This window comes from Muntiacus reevesi, chromosome 1, assembly GCF_963930625.1.
Source record: "Muntiacus reevesi chromosome 1, mMunRee1.1, whole genome shotgun sequence".
Classification (NCBI taxonomy): domain Eukaryota; kingdom Metazoa; phylum Chordata; class Mammalia; order Artiodactyla; family Cervidae; genus Muntiacus; species Muntiacus reevesi.
In genome coordinates, this window is record NC_089249.1 from 52386747 (window position 1) to 52409490 (window position 22744).

At 55.7% G+C, this 22744-nt stretch overlaps 1 protein-coding gene across 8 annotated transcripts in view; it reads left to right on the forward strand.

The window, feature by feature from the left end:
- Positions 1-16770, forward strand: part of CACNA1C (calcium voltage-gated channel subunit alpha1 C) — a 390058-nt gene extending 373288 nt beyond the window's left edge. For all 8 annotated transcript variants that reach the window (XM_065943172.1, XM_065943187.1, XM_065943201.1 and 5 more), the window contains 9 exons: positions 69-170; positions 1366-1493; positions 1837-1971; positions 3349-3701; positions 5460-5588; positions 7534-7640; positions 7887-7990; positions 9280-9609; positions 10408-16770. In XM_065943172.1, coding sequence (XP_065799244.1) covers positions 69-170; positions 1366-1493; positions 1837-1971; positions 3349-3701; positions 5460-5588; positions 7534-7640; positions 7887-7990; positions 9280-9609; positions 10408-10710 — 1691 coding nt within the window. In that variant the 3' untranslated portion in view covers positions 10711-16770. The remainder of the gene's footprint in view (positions 1-68; positions 171-1365; positions 1494-1836; positions 1972-3348; positions 3702-5459; positions 5589-7533; positions 7641-7886; positions 7991-9279; positions 9610-10407) is intronic.
- The last annotated feature ends 5974 nt before the right edge of the window (positions 16771-22744 follow it).

Below are 22744 nucleotides of genomic sequence, written 5' to 3' on the forward strand. Positions count from 1 at the left end.
CTCAGGGACCAGCCCAGCCCACCGGAGGCCCTGGGGACAGCTGCCAGTCAGCCTGCGTCCCCCCACAGGGAACCTGGAACAGGCCAATGAGGAGCTGCGGGCCATCATCAAGAAGATCTGGAAACGGACCAGCATGAAGCTGCTGGACCAAGTGGTGCCACCCGCAGGAGGTGAGTACCCCCCGCTGCCCTGGGCACGTGCAGGTCTCACATCAGCCTGCCGGAGACCTGCCTGTTCCGACTGGAGCCTGGTCCTAGCCTGAGGTCACTGGGGAAGCCAGGCTGGCCCCTGGATCCCTGCAGGTTTGGGAGAACTTCAAGCAAACTGCAAGGTAGAGGCTTTCCTATAACCCACCCGGCTGGGTGCTGTGGGAATGACAGGGCCCTGGAGGAAGAACGCCCGGGACCCCCTCTTTTATTCCTCCTGAGGCGGGTTATGAGCCCCTGGGACCCCTTTTTGTTCCTCCTTGACAACTCTGTCTAGCTGTCCTGCATATACAATTACTAAAATATAACACTTTAATTCAAAATATATTGTTGGATTGGCCAAAAAGTTCATCTAGGTAAGATGCTCCTTCAGAAAAGCCCAAGCAAACTTTCTGGCCGACTCAATATAATCAAAGTTTTTCAATGAATAAATGCTCAGGGGCAATTGTGCCCAAAGCTGTGGGTACCTGGAGCTTTGGGGTCACAGAAGAGTCAGTTAACAAGCTCAGTTAGGTTTTAAAAGCAAGGTGGGAAATCATTTTGATGATATGCTAATTTTTCTGTGAGAAAGGAGAGGATAATAATATATTTGGGGCTTCCCTGGTGGCTCAGCAGTAAAGACTCTCCTTCAATGTAGGAACTGCAGGAGATTCAGGTATGATCTCTGGGTTGGGAAGATTCCCTGGAGAAGGGAATGGTTATCCACTCCAGTATTCTTGCCTGGAGAGTCCCACGGACAGAGAAGCCTTGTGGGCTACAGTCCGTAGGACCACAAAGAATTAGACACGACTGAAGTAACTGAGCACGCATGCAAGAATATATTTGCTTACTCGCAGAAAGTATTTGCATAAAGAATCTCTGGGAAAATACTCAGGAAATGAATGAGAAAGGTTATCTGAAAGGAAACGGGAGTGGAAGGGCTACCCTTCACCCTACACGGTCTTTTTGTATATTTTTGTCTTTTTCAACCATGTGAGTGGAGAGTGTCTTCTCAAAAAAATTAAATTGATCGCTTCTCAACATTTGACTAAGATCAAGTGTTACATCTGTTCTTATCAGTTTAAAAAAGTTAAACTGAGAAAACCTAAGAAGCTGAGGACACTCGGACAGGGTCCAAGCCCCCAATTTACCTCCAACCCTGTCCTCCCTTGGCTCTCAGATGACGAGGTCACGGTGGGCAAGTTTTACGCTACTTTCCTGATCCAAGAGTATTTCCGGAAGTTCAAGAAGCGCAAAGAGCAAGGCCTGGTGGGCAAGCCATCCCAGAGGAACGCCCTGTCCCTGCAGGTGAGGGGCCCTTGCCCCAGGAGGCCTGGCACCTCCTCCCACCTCCACCAGGCCCCAAGCTCCCACGAGTCCCTTCCTGAAATTCCGAGCCTGCAGGGGGACCCTTCCCTCCCACCCTGCCTCCTACACCCGCTGTCCTCTGTTGTCCTGGACTCTCAGCCCCCTGAGCTCAGGGAGTGGGGGGAAGGGCTGGGGGTCTGCTGACGTCTCTGAGACTGCCCCCCAACGTGCCTGTGCTCCCTGTGGACCCCCGGAGCTGGCCTCCTTGGGGAGAAGCAGAGGGGAAGGTGGGTGGCGGGTCAGGTGGGCGCCTGGGCTCTCACACCCTGTCCCCTTGGCCCAGGCTGGCCTGCGCACCCTGCACGACCTGGGGCCGGAGATCCGCCGGGCCATCTCTGGGGACCTGACCGCCGAGGAGGAGCTGGACAAGGCCATGAAGGAAGCGGTGTCTGCGGCCTCGGAAGATGACATCTTCAGGGTAGGTGGGCACTCTGGCCGCAGTCTACAGCCTCCATAAGCTGGGTTTGAGGCAGGAGGGTGAGTGTCCTGAACCCGAGGAAAAAGCCCTGAGTCTTTGGTAGAACCAGACCTGTCACCCGAGTTCTCCCATCCCTCTCCCCTCCCCTCCCCTCGCCTCTCCTCCCAGCTTTCCCCACCCCACCCCTGCCACTCCCCTCAGCTCTCCCCACCCCCCTCCCTCAGCCTCCATCAAAGCCTAGTCCTTCTCAAGCTCACAGAGCATCCCCTGGAGGAGCAGGAAGCCATTTTCCCTAGGAAGTGGTTCTGAGGAGACGCTTCTTCGCTTCTTCGTTACACATTGCAAAGTGGTGGCCTTGGGGCCACATTTAAGCCACAGGCCTATCTTGTCTGCCAACCTTTGAATGCATGGCTCATTCAAAAAATCTAGACTTCCAGCCCCTCTTGCAAAAATCAGATGTGCAGTATCAGGCAGCAGGCACCTGGAAGCCAGTGGCGATCTGGACATCAGGTCTCCAGTCCCAAGCATCCCCTCCGGCCCCCCACCTTGGTGGATACTGAGGCTCCCAGCAGTACTAACCGTGAAAACTAGAGCCCACTGGGATTCTGAGGCCCTTGTACCCAGACCTCTTCATGAACCCCAAGGCACTCGGCTAAAATTCCGACAGCGAATGAGACACTGCCGCCCAGATCTAAGCCAAAGCTGCTCACCCTGCGCTCCCAGCCCCGCCAGGCTCCCAGGCGGCAGGAACACGGGGTGAGAGGGGCCCGGACCCTGAGGCCGTCCTGTCCTTGCCATTCTCCTCCCCGTGGCTGTGAAACGTCCCTCACTGAGTGGCTCGGGGACACGCTAGCGTGTCAGCGTGACCTGAGGGACCCCAGCCTGGCAGAGGCTCCTCGCCCAGGACAGGGAGGGAAGCTGGGAGAAACACGGACTCCAGATTTGAAATCTAAGACTCTCCAGGGAAGGAGGCCTTGGTTGGTGTGCTTGCTGTGGTGATTCTCAGAACCGCTTGACCAGCGCAGTTTCCAGCTCGCTGAGCCAGCCGGGTCCTTGTCTGTCAATCCCCTTGGCACCTTCTGGCCCCTTTCTCCCCCTCTCGGCTCCCAAGAGCCTGCCCGCCCCAGGGAAGGGTCTCCATTCCAGACAGTCGCTGCGCCTGCCCCCCATCCCATTGGTCCTGGAAGGAGGTCCTGTCACCCCTCCATCTGTGGTTCCCCCAGGGGTCTCAGGGGACTGCCTGGGCCCTTCCAAGCTGCCAGGCCCGTGAGCGAGAGACTGGGTCGGCTGGGTGCTGCCCAGCGCAGTTGAGCTCCCTCCCGCCCCCGCGGGCCAGCGCCTTCACTGAGTGCCCTCTCTGTCTCTCTTCCCCCACAGAGGGCTGGCGGCCTGTTCGGCAACCACGTGGGCTACTACCCCAGCGACGGCCGGGGCGCCTTCCCCCAGACCTTCACCACCCAGCGCCCCCTGCACATCAGCAAGGCAGGCAACAGCCAGGGGGACACCGAGTCCCCCTCCCACGAGAAGCTGGTGGATTCCACCTTCACCCCCAGCAGCTACTCATCCACTGGCTCCAACGCCAACATCAACAACGCCAACAACACCGCCCTGGGCCGCCGCCCCTGCCCCGCTGTCCACTCCGGTGCTGTCAGCACCTTGGAGGCCCGCGGGACCCCCTTGTCCCCTGCCATCCAGGTGCAGGAGGCCGCGTGGAGGCACAGCTCCCAGAGGTAAGCAGGGGGCACAGAGGGACTCGGGGAGCAGCGTTTGGCCAGAGACCCACCTCTCGGCCCTCAAGCTGGGGTGGACCACTGCTGCTGCCGGGACCCTGGCCAGGGGGCAGGTGGATGCTCAGGGAGGCACCGCGGCCCCACTGGCCTGCACATGTCCTGAGGTGCCTGCCTCTAGGCGGGGCAGAGGAGCCCTGGCCCGACCCCTGAGCTGTCCGCAGCCTGGAGACGCAGCAGTCTCCGGCCCCCGGGCCTTCCTCAAGTCTCTGCCCAAATCTGGCCTTGGGGCCAACCGGGACGGGACGGGCCCCTCTTCTGGAGGCAGGAGGCCCTTTGCTGGAGTGCTCGCCGGCTCTGCTCCAGCCTGGGGTGATTCCTGGCCATCCTGCCAGCGTCTCCAGCCCCCGGCCTTTCTCTCTTTCTACTCTCTGCTCCCCAGTGAGCCGGGACCCCCAACTGGGATGTGCCGGGCTGGTGGTGCCCACCCCGCGCTCTGGGCCTCGGGCAGCATTTACATTGGCAGCTCTGGGTTCCACGGCCGGGGGATCTGGCTGCTTCACCCGAGCAGGACAGCAGTGCCCGCAGGAGCTCGGGCCCAGAAGTGACCTCTAACCCCCAGCCAGTGTCCTGAGCAGCCTCCGTCCCTTCCAGAAGCAGGCTCCCCGCCTTGGTGTCCGTGCCCCCTTCACCACCACGCCTGAGTTAACCAAGGCCCCAGCCCTGGGCCACATCCCTCCCCTCGCAGCTCAGCGCTGAGTGGGGGTCGGGCCAGCTCTGCCCCCAGGGTGTGCTGCCCGCCTGCTGTGACTTCCACCCCCAGCTCACCCCGTGTGCCCCTCCATGCCCTCCCCCTACCCTCCATACCAGGGAGAGCCTTCCCATCTCATGTGTCCTTCACCTGGGGGAGGGCACCCCCTCCAGGGGAGGTCAGGGCCTCCCCTGAGAACTGCCCGGACCCTCCCTGAGTGGCTGATGGGCCCCAGGTCAGAGCTGGACAGTGACCCGCACTCAATTCTGAGAGGATGAGCAGAGATGACTCCCAGATTCCCTGTGAGTCTGAGCATAAAGGGACCCTAACTCTCAGGACCTGTAGGGAGAAAGATGGATGCAACAGGAATGGGGGGCCGGAGACCAGAGCTAAAGACCACATGACCAAATGAACAGAAGCCCAGGGCCCAGGGGAGAGCTCAACCCAGGGCACATTCTGGTGTGAAGGGTCTCAGCTCAGGGGGGCTCCTGCTCAGGGTACTCAGGCTCACACCCCTCTGCTCAGAGGAGCAAGCCCCTTTGTGAGGCCTCTTCTCCATGCTTGACTCTTAAGAATCAACATCAAACTCAAGGCGTGTCAGCTATGACCCCAGAAAGCTCCCAGCAAGTGCCCACAGGCCCTACTGTCTACAGCGGCAGGAGGGACAGCCCCTTCCCTGCCCCCGCCCCAGCCCTTGTGTAAGATCTGACCACCCCCCCTTCCAAAGCACCATGTCATCGACTGCTTCACTTGTCACAACCAAAGCAACACAAAGAGACAGTTGTGCTGGTGGGGACGCTGAGGCATGGGTGGGCAACGTGACTTGTGCTGGGAGAAACTGACCAGCTTAGATCTCAGATCTCCTTGGATCCTAATCCCGAGGCCCCTCCCCCACGTGGAACCCTAATGGGAACACTTCTGGGTCCATCAATGGTTGTGTGGACCCTTACCTGCTGGGGGAAGGGAGGGGCTGGCAGCTGCTGACCTTTGTTCCACTCTGGACACTTTAGGTGCCCCTCCCGGGACAGCCCGATAGCCATGCTGTGTCAGGAAGAGGCCCCTGGAGACGAGACCTGTGCCGTGCGCCTGGACGAGGACGCAGAGCACAGCCGTGAGCCCAGCCTGGTCTCCACGGAGATGTAAGCTCGTCCCTCCCTGGGGAGGGGCCCCCGACTCCTCCTCTGGCAGCTGCAAAGAGGAGGGAAGCCCCCCACTCTGGTTAGCCTGATGCTTGCTTGAGAAATGATGCTTCCAGGGAAACATCTAAATGTTGTTTCCCTAAGCTTTTTTGACTGTGACCAGACATCGTAAATATAGTTTACAGTGAAGCTCAATAGATACACACGTGCATACCTTGACTGACTCAGACGGTAAAGAATCTGCCTGCCATGCAGTAAACCCAGGTTTGATCCCTGGGTTGGGAAGATCCCCTGGAGAAGGGAATGGCAGCCCACTCTAATATTCTTGCCTGGAGAATCCCATGGACAGGGGAGTCCATGGGGTTGCAGAGTCGGACACAACTGAGCGACTAACACTTCACTTCATACATTTAAGTGGCTTCCCTGGTGGCTCAGAGGGTAAAGCGTCTGCCTGCAATGCAAGAGACCAGGGTTCGATCCCTGGGTTGGGAAGATCCCCTGGAGAAGGAAACGGCAACCCACTCCAGTACGCTTGCCTGGAAAATCCTATGGACGGAGAAGCCTGTAGGCTACAGTCTATGGTAGGCTACAGTCTATGGGCTCTCAGAATCAGAGGGTACTGAGCGACTTCACTTTCACTTTCACTTTCTACTCCTGAAACTGCATATAATAAAGCTGACAGCAGAGGGCGCCATTGGCAGCCGTAACTGAGAACTCCACCAGAGCCAGTTCAAGGGAAGGGTTTTTAAACTGCAGATCCGGACCTGTGAGGGGGCTGTGACATTTGCTTAGTCAGTTACAGTCAGCACTCCTAAAAGAAAGCACAGAAAAAATAAAAAATAAAAAAGGAAAGCACAGGACAGGACAGGACAGCAGGAAGTAGCGTGGCCAGCGTCACAAAGGCAGCACTGTTTCGTGAAGCTTTGTTGCCAAGTCTCATAACTATTAATAACCTGTGACTGTGAGTTGCGTTCACCAAGCTGAAGCTGTGTTAGACGCTTTCCTGAGAGAAACGCTTCATCACGGGGAACTGCTAGCCCTTCTGGCTTCTGACGTTCTGAGAAGGGATTACTACGTGGCCACTCACCATCATCTGTGCCCTCCGTGAACGCTCGGTGCTCACAGGCCACTGCCAGGTGTGGGTGAGACAATTCAGAGAGGCTCAGGGTCACCCAGAAGCTGTGTCTTCAAGAGTGGGGACAACCTGAACAGTAAGACAGTGTAACAGGAGGGTGACTGCGCTGACGGTAAGAGGCACATCTGGTGGGTTTTATCCAGCACCTTCCTGGCTTGTGGTCAGCGCGCCAGGAGGACAGCCGCTGCCCTGAGAGCACAGGTGGCGGCCTCGTTGGCAACAGGAAGGGCTGAGTGCCCAGGCAGCCCCACTAGGGCCTGTGCAGTCAGCCTAGGGCCCACAGTGGCTGGTTTCAGGGACATGGCCTCGGCCCAGGCAGAGCAGCGTCTCACGGGCGCAGTAGATGCAGGCACAGAGCCTGGGGGTCCGAGTCCAGCCCTCGCATGTGGCCATCGTGCGCCCCAGGCCAGGAGGAGCCGTTTCCCACTGAGTCCCCTTCAGAAAGTCCAGGAGCCACTGACTGCCTAGACACCCCAAGGTCCCCCAGCCATCTGTCACCAATGACCACACGTTTGTGCTCCCGCTGACCAAGTGTGGGGAGGCACACGCTTAGGCTCATCCTGGGAGGGGCTGCATAGACAGCATCCATCTGTGACCATGGAGGAGTCCAAAACTATGTTCCAGCTTTCTCAACAACAGTGACCAACTTGTCCACCCCTGCCATCGTCAGAGGCGTGGGGGCACACAGGGAACAGACGAGAGGAACCGGGAGCTTCTGCTGCCCCGTGGCCTGTAGAAAGCAGCGTCGGGGGTCCCCTCACTGAGAGAAGCAGACATCCTGGGGTGACTGTCTCAAGTCCTCTGTTCCAGGCTGTCCTACCAGGACGACGAGAATCGGCAGCTGACTCCCCCCGAAGAGGATAGGAGGGACGTCCGTCTGTCCCCAAAGAGGGGCTTCCTGCGCTCCGCCTCCCTAGGTAACCCCACGCCCTTCTCTAGAGGCGGTCACCCCCTCCCAGGTGATGACAAGGCACGCAGGGGTGACCAAGGAATGTCAAGGCCTGGCTGCAATGGCCTCCCGCATGGGCCCCAGGGTGGAGCTGGCCTGGGGCTGGACGTGTGCTAATGTTACATGTCTGGTGGGGGCACATCCTCGCCCGTCCCTGGGTGTGAGCTGTCGCAGCCACGTCCTCTTTCCATGCTGAGTCATCACTCGTGTGCAGGTCGAAGGGCCTCCTTCCACCTTGAATGTCTGAAGCGACAGAAGAATCCCGGGGGAGACGTCTCTCAGAAGACAGTCCTGCCTTTGCACCTGGTTCACCATCAGGTAGCCCCACCTGGAGACAGGCTACCCCTTCCCCACGGGCTGGCTTCCCTGTGAAGGGGAGCAGACCTCTGGACCCCCAGTCACCCTTCCTGTCCCACACTGCTGCTGCATCCCCTGCCCCGCCCGAATAGCCCCTGGGGAAGAGCTCTGCGCACCCGAGGACCGTGTACCCCCAGGCAGGACACCCAAGCGGTCCTGGAGAGCCCCTGGGAGGGTGGAAGGACCAGCAGCTCTCATCTCCCTCCAGTGGCCAGCTGTTCCCCTCCCAGAACTAACTGTTGTTCATAGCTAGAGCCTGGACATTGACCAGCACAAAATTCTATCTGTGAAATATGGAAATAACCAAAGGACCTTCCAGCAGCATGGTCAGGGCAAAGATATGTCAGGAGAACAGGTCCAGGCAGATTCAGTAGTTGAACTGGCTTTTGGCCTGAGTGACACCAAATGAGGGGGTGAAACCCAAAACCCCAACTTCAAGCTCCTCTTAGGACCTTAGGCCCGACAGAGGTTTGCAGCAGCTGAACAATCCCCGAGGCCGGTCTCTCTCCTCCAGGCAAATCAGGGTCTAAACTCGACTCTCCGTCACCTTCTCATCTCCCTGATTACACTTCCTTATCATGGGCTTTTACTTCACGTGGCTTTTTTATCCCAAAGGTGTTCGGTGCCCATCAGGGCTTATAGCCAGCACAAGACAGGCAGAGCGGCTCTGCCTGGGTGAGGGCACTTCTGCTCAGGTTTTGCTCAGCCTGAGTGCTGTCACCGGAGGACACGTGGTCTCCATGGGGCTTTCTGGAATGTCAGCAGCTCTCTGGGGGCCCCAGGGAGGGGAGGCCGGCAGGCTGGGAGACACCACGTGCACTGCTGAGGGGTTCCTAGGAGCTGGTCCCTCCGTCTCTGCTGATGGTGCCCGAAGGAAGACCCTCCCTCTCTTTGCATCCTCCTGTCTGCTTTCGTGCTCCCCTCCGACCCGTGGACCACGCTCCCCTCTCTGGCCCTCAGGCTGGGCCTCCCCTCCAGGCAGGGTCGCTCCCCATGGCCCATCACGTCAGAGCTGGTGGAGAGAATACACAGCTAATGGGGGCAGGGCTGGGACTAGAGGGAAGATGACCGTGAGCCCACCGGGCCTTGGCCTTCTGAGCTCAGGGGAGAAGGATCCCGGCTGACTGATGGTCACAAGGTCTGTTAGGGCCGCTGAGACGAGCTCTGGGTCTGGGTGCGTGACCTCGGTGCAAGCATCGGGAAGGGTCAGAGACAGGGACAGGGCTCACACTCTCCCATCCTGTCCACAGGCGCTGGCAGTGGCGGGCCTGAGCCCCCTCCTGCAGAGAAGCCATCCCCCCGGGACCCTCCCCCCACCACGCCTCACACCCCCAGCCACACCTGGCCCGGCCTGGCCTCCGCGGCCCGTGCCTACCCTGCGGCTGGAGGGGGCCGAGTCCAGCGACAAGCTCACCAGCAGCTTCCCATCCATCCACTGCGACCCCCACGTCGGGGAGCCCACACCCTGCGGGGTCAGCGGCACCCCCCGGAGGGCCCGGCCCGTGTCACTCACTGTGCCCAGCCCGGCAGGGCCCCAGGGCCGGCCGTTCCACGGCAGTGCCAGCAGCCTGGTGGAGGCGGTGAGTGGGTACTGCCAGAGGACTGGGCGGTGGGGGGTTCAGGCAGAACAGAGGGGACTGTGGTTCTCCCAAGCACATGGAACATCAAGTCTCTTGGCCAGAAAGACACTCACTCAGGTCTCCAATCCACGTGCGTGCCCAGCCGGCTAAGGAAGAGCAGTCACACCCACCAGGAGACCAGGGGAGCCCTGCGGGGAGGGGGCCGTGAGGGAACTCGGAACGGGAGGAGGGGACCAGGCAGGTGGGGAGCAGACTGGACAGGAGAGGGTCTCCTAGGCTCACCTGCTGCGTCCCCGAGGCCACCAGGAAGGGGGCAGGTGCTTCAGGACAAACGGGTGGGTGCCAGGTGTGTTCTACACATGCACACACACCACACACACCCACACACACACACCACACACAACACTGTCCCAGGATCGTCAGCAGCATTGGGCCAGGTGTCACCAGAGGAGCCTGAAGGTGTTCTGGAGAGTCACGTGGGGGCTCAGGGCACCTCCAGGGGAGGATCCTGGGGGAGGACAAGGGCCCCTGCTTCCTGCACGCATGCAGCCTGCTGCATTTGACGATGGTACCCCCGCCAGAGGTCTCTCCTCAGGCCTGCACACCCGAGAGTCCTGGGGGCACTCTGTCACACTCCTTCCTGGCATGAGGCACATGCATACACGTACACCGCTGTGCACACACATACACGCATACACACACACTCTCTCTTCCCCACGTGACCCCTCGGAAGCCCCTGCGCCAGCCCCACGGGGACGAGCTGGACTCAGAGTAACGTCCCTGGTCCCTGTCCCCCAGGTCTTGATCTCGGAAGGATTGGGGCAGTTTGCTCAGGACCCCAGGTTCCTCGAGGCCACCACGCAGGAGCTGGCCGACGCCTGCGACATGACCATCGAGGAGATGGAGAGTGCGGCCGACGACATCCTCAGCGGGGGTGCCGGGCAGAGCCCCAACGGCTCCCTGCTCCCGTGTGCAAACTGCAGGGACCCGGGGCCGGACCGAGCGGGGGGCGTGGAGGACGCAGCCTGGGCGCCCAGCGCCGAGCCCCGCCAGGGCACAGAGGAGCCCCGGGACAGCAGGGCCTTCGCCAGCGGCCTGTAGCAGCCGGGCTGGAGACGCCGGCTTTTTATTTGTCTCAATGTTCCTAATGGGTTCGTTTCAGAAGTGCCTCACTGTTCTCGCGGCCTGGAGTTAACCGGAACAGCGTCTTCATTCATTTCGTGGGGACAAGACCAAGTCGGTGGCCAGGAGAGAAGCAGCCGCAGTCCGTGTCTGGCGGGGGGCGGTGGGGGCGGGGGCGCGGGCACCAGGGAGGGGTCCGCCTTGGCTCCGCAGCCCTCACCCAAAGGACCCTATGCTAAACGGGTGTCTTTCAACTTTGCTTGTAAAAAACTCATTTTGCACATATTCTGTATGAGCCTCACTGTCCCCATAGAGCCAGGGCCCTGTGCGTCCACAGAAGGAAAGAGGACCTAGCCCGCCCCTGGGGAGGAGGAGGCCGGCCATGGCCACCCACACCACCTGTGTCTGGACCCTTCCTGCCAGGCCACAGTCATGGGGCCAGGGGAGCGGGCATGCCACTGGGACAAGACCGGTGGTGACTATCCAACGCGCTTTTGTTTTGGGATTTGACATTTTTCTTGACAGCATGTTGCAGTTTTCATTTGGGTTTTTTTTTTAATATATAATTTTGTTTTCCCAGGGGGAGGGGAGAAAGATGAGTGTTTACAAAGTTTTGCAGCCACGCACCTTACTGTCTTCACTTTTGCAAATGTAGATTGGATTTGGTTTTGTTGTGTTATTTAGTGGTCGGTTTCTTTTTCTACGGAGGATTCAGCTGAGCCGCCGTAGGAGGGTTTTGTCAGCCATCATATACACCCAATAATTTGTTCTAATTTCTGCAGGTAGTGACAAGATTTTTTTGGTTTGGTTTCCTAATTTAAAGGTGTAGGGTCTTGCACAAGTGTGTATAGTAGTGGGTGCCCAGGGTCTCTGCGAGTGTGTGTGCCGTGTGTGCGGCGGGTGGTGTGTGTGTGGTGGGGGCCAGTCTGCAGCCGCCAGGCCTCCCACAGGTCCCCTTCAGGCTCAGCTGTGGGGAGGCCTGAATCTGGGGCCGTTTGAAAGCAAAAACAAACCACTGTCTCTGCTTCTGAAACGGGAATCAGTAACTGCATTTTCTGTCCCACAAGATATGCAAAAACAATGCAATAATATTCATTTTAAAAATACAATTGTGAGTTGTGTTGGCATTAAAACTGTATTTAAAAAAACCACACAGAAATTTAAGGGAGAAACTCAGAAGGCTTTTCGCTTCGATTTGTTCTCTGTGACGTTTCACTGCGTTGATGGTGTTTCTGCTGAAGAGACCGTTATACTTGAATTCAGGTCAGTCTCAGTATTTTACAAATATTTTTTTAAAACTGAATTGCAATTGTGCCAAGCGAATATAACGAATTAAGTTTGTTTTTGAATTCACTTCTTGTATATTTGCTGCATGTAAGTAAATCATTTTGTATTTGGAGTGTGACAAGCCTTACCTTTGAGCTCTTAAGTGCTTTTCTACGTGTAGCTGGGAAACGGGACAGTTCTTCCTCTCGGTTGTGTGACAAGTGCTGGCACCACCCGTGTGGGTCCCACGCAGGCTTGGGCATCACTGTTTTGCATATCTTGTGTTCGCTTCCGTTTGCCTCCACTTTCCCCAGCCTGGGTGTAGGTGTATCCATATCTTGCTTTGAGAGACAAGGACTCGTCTATTCCACCCTCACTCTGTCCTCTCTGCCCCGGTTCTTGGATTTGGGATTTCTCCAGAGACAGCCCCGCACCGTGAGGGGTCGTGGGGTGCCCTGACCAGCCTCTTCCATCACAGGCAGACATAGGGGCCCCTCCCCCAGGAGAGGTGGCTCACCTCACTGTTAGGCATGCCCCAGCACAAGCGTGCCTTAGGAATGTGTCCACTGACCAGGAGGGTGGAGGAGAGGGCGTCCTCAGCTAGACAGCAGGGGCTGGAGCCAGGCAGCTGGTTGACATCTCGTCTGTCCAAAGCCAAGTGCATCCGGCTCGCTTCTCCACCTTCAGGGTCTCCTCCAGGGTCCGCCGGCATGGACCGTGGAGGGACCAGGATCGAGGGTAGTGCGTGGGGAGCTGGTGGTGAGGGTGGGACCAGAGGCCCTGGGGGGGCATCTCTGTTGGGTGCTGAATCCTCAAGCAGATTCCAGCAGTGATCGTTGAAACATGACCAGTTTGGGGAAACAGGATCCAAACATTCATCTAGACCCTCCCTGTCAAGTCACCTCCGATCCCGGGCTCGCCCAGCCCCTCTCGGCACTGACTCGTGTGAGCAGCCCATTCCTCCGTAAAGATGAGCTTTGCTGTGATGGACTGATTTTCCTGTGATGGACTGATGCTCAGCCCCCAGTGAACACAGTCTGGGGACAGCAGGCTGCGCTCCAGGCCCTGCCCTTCCCATCTCGGGCTCCTTCTCGGCGCCACCATGGTCTTCTAGACATTTTGTTCAAGTCCCTTGTCGGCTTTCCCTCTGTCTGCCTCGGCCACTAAGATGTTAGCTCCAGTGGAGAACAGAGCCTTTCGGCCGTGGTGCCTGGTTCCCGCTGTCCGTTTGGCCCCCGGTTGGAAATATGGGCTCTCAGCGGACCTCCCCCACACACCCGCACACACGTGGCCGCCTCGTACTGCCTTTCGTTTCTACTTTGCACTTGCCATCTGCGTCACCAAGTCTCACTGGGCAGCTCGTGCTGGGCTCTGCCAAGGGCACCCTCACCCCATCTCGCAACACAGGCCTCCTCACTGCCTGCTCGTCTGTCGGGAAGACCTGTCCAGGGAAGGGTCTCCCTGGGCCTGCATGCAGGCCTGGCTAGCGCGGGACAGACAAGTGACACCTGTCCTCCTGAGCCTCGTCCACAGCGTGGTCTCCATCTCTGCACCTGACTTAGAGCCGTCTCAAAAGCAGAGCCGTCGGGTCTTCTGAAACCCTTGGGTGGCCGGAGAAAAGCCACAGTGGCCGAGGACCCTACACACCTGAAGAGTTTGGGTCCAGGGTTCGTGAACCTGGCTTGTGTTTGTCCCCCGACAGGCAACCTCTTGTTTCCACCTTGATCTTACAGTTACTCAGGAGCTTGTCTCCTTCCCACCCCCTCCTTGAAAGTTCTTTTTGGTCTTGGGGAAGAAAGGGTGATTTTATCCCCCCAGATTTCAGCTCAATTCATACATTTTTCGCTGCTTTGGTTCAGAGGCTCTTTGTTCAAGTCGCTTCCCTCATCTTCTCAGGCAGGCTGGACCCCAGAGTCTTGTGCATACCGTCTTTATCTTCCTCTGCGCTCCGGCTTCCAAGCTCTGGGGGTCACCAGGAGCTGCCCATCATGTCCTCCCCACCGTCCTCCCCTCAGACCATCTCCCCAGCGATCAGCTAAGAGCACCTTGCCCTCCAAGGCCGACGAAGTGTCTTTCTGAGGAAAAGGAGCCCCTGGAAGGGAAAGCTTGGAGGTCATGGGGTGAGGCTGTTTTCCAGGGGGTGGGTGATAGCATGTGCCCCCACCCCAAAGGCCAGGAAACAGAAGGGACTTAGAGCAGCATAGGGAGGAGGTGGAGGAGGGGGGGAGGGTCAGTGCTGGCAGCCTCGTCACACCTCATCACAGATGTGGCTAAGGACAGTGGTGGCCTCTCCCCGACTCCCCATGGAACCTGCAGGGACAGGCATGTCATGTCTGAGAGGCAGAAACGGCCAGGGAAGGGCGACCTGGTGTCCACCTTCCAGGGCCCCCTGTCACTCCAACCAGAGCTCTGGTCTGCGGCGAGCGCCAGCACAGATCCAAAGGGAAATGGGGACCCAGGGCTTGTTTGACCCCCGTGTCTGCGGCTTCTTTTCATGGAAACATCTGTGGTGATCTCCCGCCTTGGCAGGGACAGTAGAGGGGCCGAGACCCCAAGATCTGCTTCAGAAGAAGAAAAAATAAAATTCCGCTCCAGCTTATTTCCCAGCTGTGTGGTGTCTGCCCCCGCGGCCCCGTCCTCTGCAGAACCCCCTCCCACACGTGGGCCGTGGGCCCTGAAGGCGGGGGGCACGGGGAGAGGCGACCTGAGGTCACCCCGGGAAGCCAGTGTCCAGCTTTCCCAGCGGCTGTACCGTCAGGTGGACCTCCCTCCCTCTCCCGGTGCCCCCCCCACCCCCGTTTTCCCTCCTCCCCCGGTTGGGTGAGAGGGGGCCCTCCCACGAGCCGATTCTGACGTAGTTTCTTTGTGTCTTTATTTATTTATTTATTTTTATGTCAAAGCAACAAAGCGCTGCCTTTTGGGGCCAGAGAGCAAACTAGCAGGTAAATGGGTTTCTGCCAGGTTTCCTGTCGTCAGGGAGATACTTGAGGCATGCCCATGCACACATCTACACATGCTCATGTACACACGCACTCACCTGCACGTGCACGCATGGGCACGCACACTTACGTGCACACACACCTGACGGGCAGCGCTGGCCCTCACAGGCTGATCCTCCTCTCAGAAGGCTGAGCACTGGCCACGGAGAGAGGCGGGGGTGCCCCCCACCCCGGGGAAAAGGTGCCCGTTGGAGTGACTATAAACTAAATGTCATTGCCTTTCATCAAGAACATTCCACCACTCCTAAAACCGAAGTTTTCCTGCCGTGAACTCGGGAGACTTGGTCCACAGTAGGCCAAGGGGTGGGTGGAAGGTGCCCGGGGGCCGCCTGGAGTGTCAGCAGAGCCCCCTCCTGGGCGGTTGCCCCGGGATGTGTGGGATGTGCTGTGAGGCTGAGGTGGGCCAATGGCTGGAGACTCAGGGCAGAGCCCCAGGCGGGATTGTCCCCGGAGGCTCCCTTTCTGCAGGGAATCGGGGACAAAGAGGCCCTGGCTTGATTCACCAGGTGACAGGAGAGTTCAGGCGAGCCCGCAGCCTCCTGCAGTGTGGGGGCAGCCCTTTGTGGGGCATTCAGGTCCCCAGTTTTCAGAACAAGTGGTCTAACTCGGATTCGGCTCTCGGAAAGGTAGCGGGACACCGAGTCCGCGTGAATTAACAACAGTGACCTGGGATCGCTTGTGCGTGAGAAACAGTTTTCTCCGAGGTCACATCAGAGCAGCCGTGGGGTAGACGCTGTCGTGTTGGGGAGTCGTGTCTGCAGGTCATGTCTGGGCGCAGTGGTGCCTGTTCACCACGCGGCCCCGAGTTCAGTTCCCATGCTACCGTTCTCAGTGCCCTTGGGTCTGTGGGCCAGGATGAGGAAGACGGGGTCTGGCCTCTGTCACCCACTCCCAGCTCCTGCGGGTCCCGATTCCAGGAGCGGGGCCGGGTGGGGGAGGCTCCTGTGCGTAGATGGGTCCCAGCGTGCAAGCTCCCCATCCAACATCTCCACCGTGGAGAAGCCACGCCAAGGCTTGAAAGGGAAAGAGAACATGGGACAAGGGAGATGGCTTGTAAGCGAACAGCCCAGTGCCATGGTCTCCCTCACGAGGTGGCCCTGACCTGAGCCCCAGGCATGAGGCCCTGGGGGGCCTGCCTGTATCAAGTGCATCCCCCCACCCTCAGAATCCGGCCTTGACCTCCCACCTGATGACCTGCTTCCTGCTTTTCCCCCTCCGCATCCCCGTTATTCCAGAGCTCTGTGCAAGGAAGCTCTGTTCCGAGGCTGAGATGTCCAAGGTGAGCAGGTCTGGACCAGTCTGTGATGCGGCGGTGAGAACCACCCGCGGAAAACATACCCACTGAGAGTGAGGGTGGCAGGCTCCCGCTGGTGAAGCACCAGACGCTACTTTCCTGTTTTATTTGGATGCCCCTCAAGCCTCCCAGCCAAGGTCCTCCATCCGGGAGGGTCCAGACACAGCCCCTCTGCTCCTCTCGTCCCGGCTCGGAGTCCCTCCCAGCCCCCCCCCCCACGGAATCACGCTGGCTCTCAGACAGTCGGCGTCCCCCTCCACGCCCCCCACACCTCCCTGCGGGCCCTCTTGTGTTGTAAATACTGTTGTACAGTTTGTAACCATCGTCACCCGAGTCGGCGGCCTCGCCCGTGCCCCTTCTCACCTCAAGAAAGGCCAGGGCGTCGAGAAGAGCTTCAGGGCCATCTCTGTGAGACGCTGTATATATTCCTGTAAGATTGCATTTTTATCTAAGGAATGATGTTATTTAAAAAACAACAAAAAAAAAAACACACAAAAAACAAGAATTGCAAATAAATTTCTTAACAATGTCCTCGTCAGCTTGGTCATCTTGCCCTTCTCGCCTCCTCGACAGACCGTTTCCTGGACTTGCAGAACCGTACTTAACCCTCCACTGACGTCTAATCCCCAAAGGGGAAACTCAGGGACTCTGACCCCGGGTATGGTCTCCAACCTCATTGCAGTAACTCATCGCATCCCCCATATCTTCCTTTCGGTTAGTGGTCAAAGGTTGAAAAGGGACAGAAGAAGAGAAATTAAATGGATGACCCACAAAATCCAGATGCTTCTCCTCTACCCACCATCATATAGAAAAAGGCACAGAATTGGTTTTGAATGAAGAAAGGACAGGGAGAGTGGAGGGAAGGGGACGGGGTGGTGGGGGGAGGAGGTCATGTATATCAAGTCCTCTGGGTCCCCAGCGGTCCAGTGGTTAGGACTCGGCCCTCTCACCACGGACAGTGCAGGTTCACTTCCTATGAGGAAACTAAGGCCCCACAAGCTGCAAGGCCGGCCCAAAAATCCTTTATTTTAAATTACTTTGAAGGCTATAAGCATGCAAAGTGAAAGTGAAAGCCGCACAGTTGTGTCCGACTCTTTGCGACTCCATGGACTGTATAGTCCATGGAATTCTCCAGACCAAAATACTGAAGTGGGTAGCCTTTCCCTACTCCAGGGGATCTTCCCAACCCAGGGATCAAACCCAGGTCTCTCACATTGCAGGTGGATTCTATACTAGCAAGGCCACAAGGGAAGCCCAAGAATACTGGTGTGGGTAGCCCATCCCTTCTCCGGTGGTTCTTCCCGACCCAGACCCAGGAATCAAGCCAGGGTCTCCTACACTGCAGGCAGATTCTTTACCAACTGAGCTATGAGGGAAGCCCTATAAACCTGCAAGCTTCTTTTTTATTATTAAACTGATTCAGACCAACCCTCATAATTCCCTGTGTAAAACTAATCAGTCCCAGAAACCACGTCTTAGTTGGAAAAAGTTACAGATCATCCTCATGGACAATTGAGTCCATTCCAGGAATGACAGTCATCACTGCTCTCCCCACTCCTCTGCTGGAGGCCCACCCCCGAAGCCCCCCACCCACCCCCGACCCCATACCCCGAGCTCTGGAGTCCAGGCTCAAGGAAGGAGAAGGACTCGAGGACACTCGAGAAGGACACTGCTTGTCCAGCTCCTGGAGGAGGAGCTGGGCGGGCACCCCCAGGAGCTGCCCCTCCGGTCACGGTCAGCAGCAAGGTGTTACCAGCAATGACAAAGTGCGTGCCAAAGCTTGTAAATGATGCTTCCAATCAGCTGAGAGAGCTGGAGACTTGGCCTGTGATGAATCTGTTCTGCTTGGGTTATGAATGCCTCCTTGAGTGGAGTGAGGGAGCCAGGCCCCACCCTGGGAGTAGTCAGCCTGTGAGTGGCCCTCATGGGTGGATGGCCTCCCCACTGCTCTGCTTTCCAGGGTCAGTGTGCAGGTCTGGCTGGACTCCAGCCTCTCCCCCTCATCAGGCCTGCTTCTGCCCACTTCTTCCTTTCTCCCCACAAGGCAGATGTGGTTATTGATCTGATTGCCCAAAGAACTAGGTATGAGTTGGGCCTTGTTCATTGGAAGGACTGATGTTGAAGCTGTAACTCCAATACTTTGGCCACCTGACGCAAAGAGCTGACTCATTTGAAAAGACACTGATGCTGGGAAAGATTGAAGGCAGGAGAAGGGGACAACAGAGGATGAGATAGTTGGATGGCATCATCGGCTCAATGGACATGAGTTTGGGTAAACTCCAGGAGTTGGTGATGGACAGGGAGGCCTGTCATGCTGTGGTCCATGGGGTTGCAAAGAGTCGGACACGACTAAGTGACTGAACTGATTTGGGCCTGTGAGGGGACAGGGACACCTGACACTCCCCTGCACTTGCTGCTTCCTGCTTCCACGTCGTGAACAGAACTAAGCCCTCATTCCATGCACCTCCACCTCTCTCCCCATCTCCATGCAGCTTGCCAGGTAGATGGGCTTCATGGACTCTGAGGCCTCTGCAACCCTCTCCTCTAATGTTGCCTTCTAAAAACCCTTCCCTGGAAGCAAAGGGGAGGCCAAGTCTTCTGAGCCTGAATGGCCCGTTCTCCCCACCTGTCCCCACATTGCACACCTTGCATTAAACACTGTTCTTTTACCACGACCCATGAGAGCCTGGAAGACTGGCTTTACTGCACCCGGGCAGGTAGACCCAAGTCTGGTTCAGGAACAAACAAAAACAGATCCACAGATACAGAGAACAAATAAGTGGTTACCAGGGGAAAGGAAAGAGGAGAGGAGCAAAGTAGGTGTTGGGGAGGAAGAGGAACAAACTACTATGTATAAAGTAGATAAGCTACAAGAATATTTTACACACAGGGAATTAGTCATTTTGCTGTAATAACTTTAAACAGAGTGTAATCTATTAATGTATTGAATCACTGTGTTGTACATCTGCAACTGATAGAATATTGTAAATCAAGTACATCTCAGTTTAAAAAAAAAACCACCTGATCATTTATACATAATCCTTGTGCACACAGAGCTATGGCCTGGGGTAAATCACATCATCTCTGCAGGCTTGTTTGCAGGTCTATAAAACCCACGTCACCACCCCACAGGTGGTGGTGGCAGTGAAACCTGGCCAGGCTGGGCCTTGTGTCTCCACTGAGCAAGCAGGGTTCCCCCCTCCCCTCTCACCTGGCTCTCAGACTCCCCGGGCTCATCCGTCAACCTGCTCTGTGCAAACCCAGAAATGGCCTCCAAGGAGCTGAATGAGCACCTGGATCTGAGGACAGAACACAGGTTGCCGGGGCGGTGCTGAGCTCCACTCGGCCTTGCCCTCAGAGTCACCCTGGCCCCTCCAGCCAGCACCCCAGGGCTTGCTTTCCGAGGGACCCCAACTCCCCAACAACGATTTCCCCCTTGAGGTCTGACTTCTGTCCCCCGACCCCACTGGGGCTGCGCCTTCACAGCTCAGCAGAAGCCTCTCAAGTCCTCCACCCTGGGTCTTTCTGAGTCTAGAGCCTTGGGCAGGGGTGGGCTTGGGGACCTGACAAGCGTTGATGAAATTAAAAGTCTTGCTTCTCTGCTGGTCACCAGGTGACTGGACTCCACAGGGACAGTAGGGAGACAAACCGCGGTGATGGTTTCACAGCCTGGACCCTTTAAACAAGTACATCGTACACAGTATGTCAGTAGATCTCTACAGAGTTATCCAAAGGAAATCAAGTAATAGGGCAGCTGAACTCGGAGCCTCCTGGTGTGATGGCCTGTGAAGTACACAGCATCACCTGGAAGGTACTCTTGCCGAAACGTTTCACCTAAATCAAACTGAGCCTTCAGACCTCACTCCTTGTCTACAGGAAGTGCAAGGAATAAAAAAAGTCATGCGGAGACACCACCAAGAAACTGCCAGACGAATAGAAAGTGTGGAATATTCAATATCATTTTAAAACAAAACCAGCTAGGGAAATGTTCTCAATTGAAAGAGATGACATCACCTCATGCGTTGTCAAACTTCATTGAGCCCTGGTTTGAGAAAAGCAACTGTGAAAACACTTGGGGCACGATTTGGGGAATTTGAACAGGAACTGAACGTTAGGGTGTTCTTGTTCATTTTCTTCTGTGTAATAAAGGCATTATGGAAAAATAAATTAACAAAGGCATAATGTTTAGGTAAGCCGCCCTTCTTCTTAGGAGATGCTTGTTGAAATATCTGGGGGCAAACATCATATCTACAATTTTTCAATGTTTCCAAGACACACAGCCACGTGCACTGACACCAGAAATGCAAACATGACAAGGGGTTAGCAAAGACTGAGCTTTATTCTTTTTCAAAATGGCTTTGGAGAGTCTCGGTCCTTTGAGTTTCCACCCAAAGTTTAGAATCAGCTTGTCAATTTCCATGAAAAAGTCGGTAGGACTTTTTTTAAGGTTATTATTTATTTACTTATCTAGCCATGCTAGATGCAGGATGTTAGTTCCAGGGATTGAATCCGCTCTCCCTGCAGGGGAAGCACAGGGTCTTAACCACTGGACCACCAGGGAAGTCCTCAACGCAGTAAGATTTTGATTCAGAAGTACTCTGCAAATGAATTTACACTCTACTTCCCTCTCGTTGAGCACACTGCTGCTCATTGCTGACAATCACTTCCACAGAGTTCTACAACCTCACCACACCTCAGCCTCATGGGAATCCCTTCTGATTCTTCTGATTCATCTTGCCCAACATGACTTCTGTTCCACCATCTACATCCCTCTCCTCTTTTCCTTCAAATTTCAAGGTTCCCTTTTAAAGCCATAAATTTAATAATTATTCCTGGAGGTGGGGATTCCCTGCACGGGGAACCCCAATCCAAGAGGACAGAGCATTTAATTCTTTTCCTGAGCTCACCACATGCCCCACCCTCGCTCCCTGGGCTCTGCCCTGATTCTCTCTGACCTCAGGCAGGGGTAGACTCTCTGAGAACCTCAGTTTACTTAACATTAAGTGGAAAGATTAGACTAAATCTGTGCTGTGGTTTCACTGGGGCAATGGTTTGATTTGGTTTTGTAATCACCAAAACTCCTTCAAGATTCTGATGAACTCTATCCAGGGAAAAGTACACTCATAAATAAACATTTTGCAAATCATCTCCAAGAGTTTATAAACTTTGCAGAGCCTACCCACAGTCTTCATGCTAGCAAAGTAATGCTCAAAATTCTCCAAGCTACGTATGCTTCAACAGTACATGAACCAAGAACTTTCAGATGTTCAAGCTAGATTTAGAAAAGACAGAGAAACCAGAGATCAAACTGCCAACATTCGTTGGATCATAGAAAAAGCAAGAAAATTCCAGAAAAACATCTACTTCTGCTTCATTGACTATGCTAAAGCCTTTGACTGTGTGGATCACAACAAACTGTGAAAAATTCTTCAAGAGATGGGAATACCAGACCACCTTACCTGCCTCCTGAGAAACCTGTATTCAGGACAAGAAGTAACAGTTAGAATCAGACATGCAACAAAGGACTGGTTCCAAATAGGGAAAGGAGTACGTCAAGGCTGTATATTGTCACCCTGCTTATTTAACTTATATTCAGAGTACATCATGAGAAACTCTGGGCTGGATGAACACAAGCTGGGATCAAAATTGCTGGGAGAAATATCAATAACCTCAGATATGCAGATGCCACCACCCTTATGGCAGAAAGCAAAGAAGAACTAAAGAGCCTCCTGATGAAAATTAAAGAGGAGAGTGAAAAAGTTGGCTTAAAACTCAACATTCAGAAAACAAAGATCATGGCATCCAGTCCCATCACTTCATGGCAAATAGATGGAGAAACAATGGAAACAGTAAGAGACTTTATTTTCTTAGGCTCCAAAATGACTGCAGATGGTGACTGCAACCAAGAAATTAAAAGACGCTTGCTCCTTGGAAGAAAAGCTATGACCAACCTAGACAACATATTAAAAAGCAGAGACATTACTCTGCCAAGAAAGGCCCATCTAGTCAAAGCTATGGCTTTTCCAGCAGTCATATATGGATATGAGAGTTGGACTATAAAGAAAGCTGAGCACTGAAGAATGGATGTTTTTAAACTGTGGTGTTGGAGAAGACTCTTGAGAGTCCCTTGGACTGAAAGGAGATCAAACCAGTCCATCCTAAAGGAAATCAGTCCCGAATATTCATTGGAAGGACTGATGCTAAAGCTGAAACTCCAATACTTTGGCCACCTAGTGTGAAGAACAAACTCATTGGAAAAGACCCTGATGCTGGGAAAGATTGAAGGCAGGAGGAGAAGGGGATGACAGAGGATGAGATGGTTGGATGGCATCACCAACTTGATGGACATTGGTTTGAGCAAACTGTAGGAGCTGGTGATGGACAGAGAAGCCTGGTGTGCTGCAGTCCATGGGGTCGCAAAGAGTCGGACACAATTGAGCGACTGAACTGACTG